The 9,182-nt window shown below is 57.3% G+C and overlaps 1 protein-coding gene across 1 annotated transcript; it reads left to right on the top strand.

Annotated features, from left to right (window-relative positions):
• Positions 1–2,639: 2,639 nt before the first annotated feature.
• On the top strand, positions 2,640–8,766 carry RHOC (ras homolog family member C). The gene is made up of 5 exons (XM_028101943.2): positions 2,640–2,709; positions 6,019–6,182; positions 6,708–6,828; positions 7,152–7,282; positions 8,115–8,766. Exons 2-5 carry the CDS (start codon positions 6,027–6,029, stop codon positions 8,286–8,288), a joined length of 582 nt encoding a protein of 193 aa, XP_027957744.1. The 5' UTR covers positions 2,640–2,709; positions 6,019–6,026; the 3' UTR covers positions 8,289–8,766.
• The last annotated feature ends 416 nt before the right edge of the window (positions 8,767–9,182 follow it).

Genomic DNA, 9,182 nt, shown 5'->3' on the forward strand with positions numbered 1-9,182 from the left:
TCTCTGTCAAATAAATAAATAAAATCTTTTAAAAAAAAAATGTGTGCCTTTATTTACTTTGATTAGAAACCAAAAGGCTCTTTCAGGTGGTGGAAAGAACAGCAAAGCAGTCCTAAAAATGTGGTGCTCCCAGTTTCCATCCTCGCCCTCTGCTCGTCCCACTCCATGTGCTCTCATCCACTTCCACGGCTTCATCTACCTGCTGGCGTTTTCCAAGTCAGTATTTCCCCCAGATCCTTCCTGAGCTTTAGGCCCACATGTCCTAGCTGTCTCCTGAACATCTAGACATCCCACGGGCATTTCAACTCAACGTACTTCAAATGGAATCCACCATTTCCCTACAAACGTGTGCCTTCTCCTGGTTCATCATGTCCATGGGTATCATCAGCACATCAGCCCAAGTTAGAAATCTTAGCATTGGTCACCTTTGCTTCTGGCTCTTCCCCAGCAAGTAAATCAATCACTATGTGCTGTCGATATATATATATATATATATATCGCAAAATATATTTCCTATTTGTCCACCTATGCGCACCCCTACTGTTACTACTACATTAGGCTTTTAACTCTGTCTCCAGGTCATGGCCCTGTATCCCTGAATGTAACCTTTCCACAGGCTGAATCCAAGTTGGTTATTCCCTTGAGAGAACATTTCAGTGGTTCCCTACTGCACCTAGACCAAAATCAACACTCAACTCTTGAGTGTGGCAGACAAGGACATTCGTGATCTGGCCACCGTGTCCTTCCCTAGCCCTATCTTTCAGCCCCACCCCCACTCTCCTGGGGGTTCCATAACTCTTTGGGCCTATTGTGGCTCCAACCCATTTAACATCTACTCATCACCTTATCTGGAAAACTTGACTTGTTCTTCAGGGCTGGGTACCCCATAGCCCTTGCGTGCCCCCAGTACAACCCCTGCCTCCTGTATATATAACTGTCTACCTGGAGTAGCAGTTAAGGGCAGAGGCTCTAGAGTCCTCCTATCCAGGTCCTGGTGCCAAACCCACCACTAGCTCTGCAACCTCTCTCAGCCTCAATTTGCTTCTCAGCAAAATGGAAGTAACAGTGCTACCTCACAGAGTTGTTTTAAGGACTAAAGTAGTTCATGTCCGTATGTAGAGCCAGGTGCATGCAATAAAGATTCAATAACTTGCTATCTTTAAGTTGTTTGTGTTTGAATTTGGACCGTTAAGTTCTTTGAAGACCGAAATCAATCTGCAGTGTATGTTTATTGAGTGGGTGAAGAGGCCTGGGCGCCAAACTTCTCTGGACCTCAGCTTACTCATTTATCAAATGTGTGGGCTGCACTTCAGAGCTTTAAAATCTACATGACTTCTGACGTTCATTCACTCAGAGAATATTTCTTGAAAAACGTATGTGCCACACAGCATGCTAGGCAGTGGGGAGCGACAGGTGGGAGGGGGATAAAGGACAGCAGGGAGCGAGCACCAACTCTGGAGCCAGACGGGCCTGACTGTCTGAACTCTCACTCTGTTCCATACAAATCACAAAGATTTGGGCAAGCCACTTAACTTCTCTGAGCCTCAGTTTCCTTACAGGCAAAAGGAGATGGGTATGCTTAACCCCAAGATCCGTGATGAGTACTAAAAGGGCTGAACTGGGCGCCTGGGTGGCTCAGTTGGTTGAGCGACTGCTTTCGGCTCCGGTCATGATCCCGGAGTCCCGGGATCGAGTCCCGCATCGGGCTCCCTGCTCCACGGGGAGCCTGCTTCTCCCTCTGACCCTCCCCCCTCTCATGTACTCTCTCTCTCTCTCTCATTCTCACTCTCTCAAATAAATAATAAAAATAAAAATCTTTAAAAAAAATAAAAAATAAAATAAAAGGGCTGAACTATGTAGCAAACAGGTCACAAACTAATGAAGTTGGTAGACGTCTTCAACCTCCATCCTTATCCACCTTAACAGAGATACACGGGTAGGTAAATACCCGATGTGACGTATCAGACCGGGCCAAGGGATACTTGGCCCTAGCGGCACCGAAATAACGCACTGGGGATGGAAGTTGACTTCCCAGCTGGGGATCAGGAAAAGCCTCCAGGAGTGCCCTCTGAGGGGTACGCAGTAATTGGACTCAAGGAAATTCCAGGCAGGGGGAAGGGAACTGGCAAGTGGAAAGCTGGCCTGGGTCTCATGGGACCCGAAAAGTCCTCAAGGCCGGGGCGTGAGGTTGGGCAGTACTTACGCGGCAGGATTCTACTAGCTGGGGGCGGCCGTCTTCCGCAGCCCCCTCCCGCGAGGTCCCAGGGGGTGTAGGCGCGCGTGGCCGCTTGGCCACGGGAGGGCAGCAGCGGCCCTTTCCCGACCGCACCCCGAGCGCCTCACAACTTTCCCGACGCGGGTCCGCCCCTGGGGGCTGGAAGGCGGGGCAGAGGCTGAGTCCTCCAGGGGTCCCGCCCGCCGCCCACTCCCCGACCGGCCAGGGATCCCACCCTCGACCCCCCCGCCAGCAGCAGGGGCAAGCGCGGTGGCCCCAGGCAGGGCAGTGGGCAGGCGGAGCCAAGGGCCGCCCCCTCGCCCCTCTGCCCCGGCCGGTCCCTCCCCCCGCCCCCCTGCTCCGGCCGGTCCCTCCCCCTGCGGGTCCCGCCCCGCCCCGCCGCGGCGCTGAAGGAGGACGGGGCGGGGCCCGGGCCCCCGGGTCAGTCTCAGCCTCCGGCACTGGCCGCGCAGCTGGAGGCAGCGGAGCGGAAGGTACTCGGGGCCGGGGGCCGGGGTGGCGGGGCGTCGCGGGAACTCGTCCCCGCGAGAGCACTTTCGCCCTCCTCCGCTTGGCCGGAGCTCGGGGCGCCTGGCGGGGAGGGGGCTTCGGCCAGAGCGCGCCGGGCTGTGCTGGGGTCGGCCCGGCTGGCCCCTCCCCGGGCCGCGGCGAGGGCTGTCCCCCACCCCACTCCGGGAACTGCCCCGCGGGGCCTCTCGCCTTCTGTGTCCGAGCCTGGGTCCCTGCCCTTCCCCTCCCGGCTTCCCGGAACCTTACCCGCCGGGCGAGAAGCCAGGAGGCAACTTAGGGTCTCCGCGAGGGAGCCCCAGTCCAGCCGCTCTGGCTCCCCGGCCGGGTGGCCCGATGTGGACCTGGGCCGGGGTGTGAGTCCGGGCAAGAATCCGCCTGGAGGTGGGAATTCTCCCAGGCCGGACCGGTGGAATGGCGGGAACAGGGGCGTGGTGTGACCAGGGGGGGCTGCCACTGCTCCCAGAGGTCTGGACGCCTCCCTAGACGGTTCCTGGAGTGTACCTAGGGCGGGAGGTAGGGGAGATTGGGAAGGGTCTAGCTCCTTTTTATGTGTGCAAGAATCTCCTCCCCTCCAGACCCCTCCCTCCCTTGCACCCCGCAAACCTGGCTAAAGATTATCCTGGGGCTTTGGGCTGGGAGGGTCTGAGGCTGAGTCCTATGCTCACTTCTGATTTTAAAGTTGAGGTGGTATCCGATTCCTCCCCTAGCCCTCAGGGCTGGCCTGCAGGGTACAGCCCACCCCGGGTCGTCTGGAAATCTAGAGAATGCTTGAGGGGAGAGAGGGTGGGATGTCTTGTCTGCCTAAAGACCCCAGGAACGTCGGGCTCCATTCCAGCCTGTGTGTCAGGGTTCGGGTGCCCCTCTTAGGGTCAGTGGGGCAGTTCTTCTGGGTCTGCCCCTCACAGGGAGCTGTTTTTCTTGCCATGTTGGCCTTGGGCCTAGTGTCCTGGCCTGGCCTAGGCCAGCTGCTCTTCTTGCCCAATGAGAGCCCGAAGGGAAAGTCTTCTCATTGAGCTGGGGGCTCCAGGTCACTTAATGCATGTCCTTGCCCCTGAATTCTGTCTGTGCTCCCACCATCTGGTGCCACCTAGACTGCCCTGCTGCCCGAGGCCAGTGGCATGCTCACACCTTAGCAGCTGGTACTCACCGTGGGGGTGACTGCCCTTCATCACCACTGCCCATCCCAGGCGGGGCTACCCCAGCCTGTTTTCGCCCAGCTGGACCAATGGAACTAGCTGGACCAATGGAACTAGCTGGACCGATGGGACTAGCGGGAGTGGGGGGGGAGCTGATCACCGGGGCAGAATCTCCAGGGAGTACCCCCTTTTTGATGGGACTAGCGGGAGTGGGGGGTGCTGATCACCGGGGCAGAATCTCCAGGGAGTACCCCCTTTTTGAAGGGGATCTGCTGGCATGGTGAATGCCTTCTTGCCTGTCTCTCGGGGTACCAGGGAGAGAGCCCCTTTTGTGGTAGGGAGAGTGTGGCCGTGTCCTCTCAACTCCTATAAATTCTCTCTGACTCATATCCACTTCCTCTCCTCCCGGTTTTGTGCCGTGTGTATGTGTGTTTTGTGCCGTGTGTGTGTGTGTGTGTGTGTGTGTGTGTGTGTGTGTGGAGAGGAGGCAGGCCACCCAGGATCCCACCGTTGAAGAGAACTAGCTTTGGGCTTGGAGCATTCGCTTTCCTGAAAGGCAGACCAAGCCAGGGCTGTGGGGTGGTGGTGGTCTGTGGGGAGTACAAGAGTTCAGCCCAGTTTGACAGGATGTGGGACTGAGAGAAAAAGCCAGGTTTAGGGCAGAGATCAGGTTACCATCCCCTCCGCTCTTAACTACTCCCTGCCTGGTTGGTGAGGCTACTGGCCCTTGTTCAGCTCTTTTTTGGGAGCTCCTCCCAGCTCGGGCTCTAGCCCCCTCCCCCTTCCCAACAGCCTCGAGGGTATATCGGCTCTGGAGCCCGCCTTCTCTTCCTCCAAGGCTGGAGGCTTGGGAACCTCAGCCGGCCGGAGGGCAGCTCCTCTCCCCAGGGAGGGAGGAAGTGAGGCTCGGCTCAGGGGCAGGGAGGCTGGGTAGGTGTGATGAACTGTGCAGATGCTTGCTCGGGTGTGTTGGGGGCCGGGGACCTATGGAAACCTCAGGAAGCTGACTCCTCGCCCTGAGTCACAGGGAGGGGTGGGCAGGGCCTTGGGGTGAGCTGGACAGAGAGGGGAGGAGGGGGCTGCTCCAGGGGGTGGGTGGAGGGGACTCCCTAGTGGATTATTCTCAGTCACTCTGCTGTGGTGGATGTGTGGTTCCCTACAGTGTGGTCATTGTCCCCTGCCTGGGGCAGAGTGACCCAGTGTTGCTGCCAGGCCCAGGAGGAAGGGGGGAGGAGGGCAGACTGCCCGAATGTGGGCTGTGGGCACTGCCGGGACTGAGCCTCCTTTGTGTGACTTGGGGCTGGCTTTGGGGACAGGTTTGGGGTGGGCCGGGGAAGCCGGTTAGCTGCCACCACTGCCCTCTGTCTGGGTTTCCCTGCCTCTACTCTTTTTCCCATCTCTGGGGAGATAGATAGAAAAGGCAACAGACCCCAGAGTCTCACACAGCCCTGCCTTGAATGCCATCCCTGCCACAACTCCGAACACACGTCGTAACCTTACTGAGCCTCACTTTCCCAGTGCGTCAAAATGGGAAGCACACCATCCACCTTTGCAGGCTTCTGGGGCCTGAGGGAGATGATTTTTGTCAAAATGCTCAGCCCGGTTTCCCTTACCCACCCGTCACCTTGGGGTGCTTCTGCCAGCCTGTGGGAGAGGGACTCCTCGCTTGTGACTGGGCAGGCATGACTTGTCCTGAGTGAGGGACAGTGTGTTCTTGATTGGACCCTAGGGATTATGAAACTTTAAAAGTATCAAAATCCTGGTAACGCATCAAGTCTGACTTGAAGCCCTGGTATATATAGCAGATTAAAGCTGGCTCTTCCGGGCATGTCCCTAATCCCCGAGCACCCCTCTAAGTGTCCAGGATCCCACAGCTGGTGGTTCCCAGGTGGGTGGTTCCTCCGCCTTCCGCCTCTGTATTCTAATCTGTCTAGGGAGACCTGTCTCCGTATTCTCATCTCCCCAGGGGGACAGCTCAGTTGTCTGAACAATTGGTTCTTGGCAAAAACATGCCTGAGCAAGCCCCTTTCCCTCTCTTTGCTGGAGGCCTCAAGTTTCCAGGTCTTGGGGGCCCCAGAGAAATGGTTTTGGATTTCCTGGCTTTTCCCAAAATCCACCCTGCCTTTTTTTTGTCAGCCCCGGCCATGGCTGCGATCAGAAAGAAGCTTGTGATTGTGGGGGATGGGGCCTGTGGGAAGACCTGCCTCCTCATCGTCTTCAGCAAGGATCAGTTCCCCGAAGTCTACGTTCCCACTGTCTTTGAGAACTACATTGCAGACATAGAGGTGGATGGCAAACAGGTGAAGGCCAAGGCCCTTCCTGTCTCCCCTGGGAACCCCGCCCTGTCACCATGGACCTTGGCTGTCCTTCCTCACCATACATCCACTCCCTGCTCCTCTCCCCCTGCTGGAACCAGTACAAGTTAGGAAGTGAAATTGTAGTTTTAGGAAATCTAGATACACCTCCTGGTTCTCTATGCCCTGACTCTGTAATCTGGGCCCCGTCCTTTTGCCTCTGAGCTTAAGTCCCTCCGACTGCAAAACGGGGATAAGGGTAAGGCTTCCTTCAAAGGTCTTTGTGACTTAAAATCAAATCATGGTGCTCCTAAACTACATAAAGATCCAAGACCCGTCTCAGGATTTCTAGAAACTCACCTTATTTACGTTGTGTGATGGTGACTCGCATTGTCCCTGGCACAGAGCAAGTGCTCAGGAGAGAGATGTTGAGTGAACCTAAAGGACCAGTGGTTTCAGAGGACCTCTGGGTGGCAGGGGAGGGGTGGAACTGGGGCCCTCAGGCAGCTGCTCACTGGCCCTGTGCGTCAGGTGGAGCTGGCTCTGTGGGACACAGCCGGGCAGGAAGACTATGATCGCCTGCGGCCTCTCTCCTACCCGGACACTGACGTCATCCTCATGTGCTTCTCCATCGACAGCCCCGACAGCCTGGGTGAGGTGGGGGTGAGGGCGTTGGAGGAAGGGCACTGAGAAGCCCTTGGAATCAACCAACCCGAGGTAGCTGTCATCTTGGCTCATTTCAGCCACCTTCAGAGATGGGGTGCTGTCAGCCTCCTGCGCTGGGAGGACGCTGGCCCTTGGGAGGGCTTGGTGGGTGGGGGTACTGTGGGGGGTGGGCTCTGAGCTGTGAAAGGGACTGTTGTGCCCAAGAGCCTCTAACACTGCTGTGGGGAGAGAAGGGGGCCCTGGGGGTGGGGGAGGGAGCTTTCTAGCCTAAGTGGAGGCACCGACACCTGTTGGGACACATCTGTGCAGAAAACATTCCTGAGAAGTGGACCCCGGAGGTGAAGCACTTCTGCCCCAACGTGCCCATCATCCTGGTGGGGAATAAGAAGGATCTGAGACAGGATGAGCACACCAGGAGAGAGCTGGCCAAGATGAAGCAGGTGGGTGGGGTGGCCAGGCCAGGAGCCCCTGGAGGGGCTGATGACCCTTGTAGGGCCTACTCTCCAGCTGACCTCCCCTTGTGAGGTGGTCAGGTTTGCCTCCTCCTCCCTGGTGAGGAAGAACCCCAGCAGGGTCCTCAGTCTCAGGTCCTGATGAAATTGTCAGGGAACGGAGTGACTTGTCCAAGGTCACCTGGCATTTTAATGTCTTCATCTGTTGTCCATTCGGTTTGGGTTGGGACTATTAAAGAGTACCCCTGTCCTCATAGACAGCTTCTGACAATAGGTGTTCTGCTCGGGGTGTGCAGGCTGAGCCATCAGGGTACACCTGGGGAGGTATGGGCATTGGAAATGGTTGGAAAGCCCATGGAGTGAGGGCCCTGGCTTACCTGGTTAAGTGGCTCTCTGGCCAGAGGACTAGAGTCTATATGAAGTTGCCAGGATGAGGAATACAGACTATCCTGGAAGGATAATTATGGCAGAGTTTTAAGCTGGGTCACACATGTATGTTAGAGAAATTCCTTTGGCAGGCCTAGAGCCTGGATTGGAAACGTGAGAACAGAGGTGGGGGCGGTTGGTTAGGAGGCGCTGGATACTGTTCGGGACAGAGGAGGGTGTACCATGGATATGGGGCCAATGGAGACAATTTTTAATGTAAATGTTAGTGGCTCGGGTCCTGGCCTAGAAACTGCCCAGGGTGGCTGGGGCTTGGGTGCTCTGTGGGGTGAGGGCTGGAGGAGATTATTTGTTCTAGTTAGACTTTACAGGTAAAGTGGGGAGAGGTACACTTAGCCAGCGGCGTCCTTTGACCTCTGGCCTTCTGTCTTCTCAGGAACCCGTGCGATCTGAGGAGGGCCGGGACATGGCAAACCGGATCAGTGCCTTTGGCTACCTCGAGTGCTCGGCCAAGACCAAGGAGGGGGTGAGGGAGGTATTCGAGATGGCCACTCGGGCCGGCCTCCAGGTTCGCAAGAATAAGCGCCGGAGGGGTTGTCCCATTCTCTGAGACCACCCAGGCCTCCCCTATTCCCCCCCCTTCCCTTCCCAGGGGTGCAGAAGCTGCCCACCTCCTGGCCCCACCCTCTTAGGGCTCCTCGTGGAAGTCTCCCTTTTCAGCTCCCTCCAGCCCAGGACTGCATCTGAGTTTCCCCAGCGCCACCAGCCCCCAAGGTGGTGGTGGTGGTGGTGGTGGTAGGCCGGCCCTCCCTCCCCACACTCTGGGTACCTAGGGCAAATTCCTGCCCTTCCAGAACAGAGTCCCTCCTGCTGCTGCCTCAGTCCAGGGGTGGGGCTCTCGATACCTTAGGCCTTCCCCAGAGGATCATCACACACCAGCACTTTACACACTTCTGGCTCACAGGAGTATCTGGGGTAGGGGACTGGGAGGGTGTAACCCCAAGCCCCGGGTCCCTGGCGTCTCTGGACAGGGACCTTGTCTCTGGCTCTACTTGGTGGGGGGCACGAATAAAGGCCACAGGCCCCAACATATGTGTGGCAGCTTCCTGTCTTTCTCTCCTGGTCCCTGTCTTGGCCGTGAGCCTAGAGTCCCATCTCTCCCAAGCTGATTGCCAGGCTGGTCCTCAGTCTGCAAAGGCAGGACTCCCGGGCAGGCAGGGTGGAGTCTTGGAGCAAAGGATGAGGTCATGCCTGGCTCTGGGCCTTGGAGGCGGGTGAGGGGAGTGGTCTGCAGCAGGGGCTAAACTTAGAAGCCTGTGGGTGGCTTCCTTGCCACCTCCCACTGGGTTTCCTCCCCCTGGACCTGGGGGCTGGGTTCCTCTCTGGCCGGGACGGGTATGGCCCTGGGCAGCGTGTGACAGTCCCACCCTCCCATCTGGGCTCTGCCTGGGAGCTCAGGAAGGCCACAAGGCCAGAGGGGGCCAAGCTGAGGAGACAAGGAGGC

This window comes from Eumetopias jubatus, unplaced genomic scaffold (genome assembly GCF_037043125.1).
Source record: "Eumetopias jubatus isolate StellerSeaLion01/CBP00866 unplaced genomic scaffold, mEumJub1_p1.0 scaffold_4, whole genome shotgun sequence".
Classification (NCBI taxonomy): domain Eukaryota; kingdom Metazoa; phylum Chordata; class Mammalia; order Carnivora; family Otariidae; genus Eumetopias; species Eumetopias jubatus.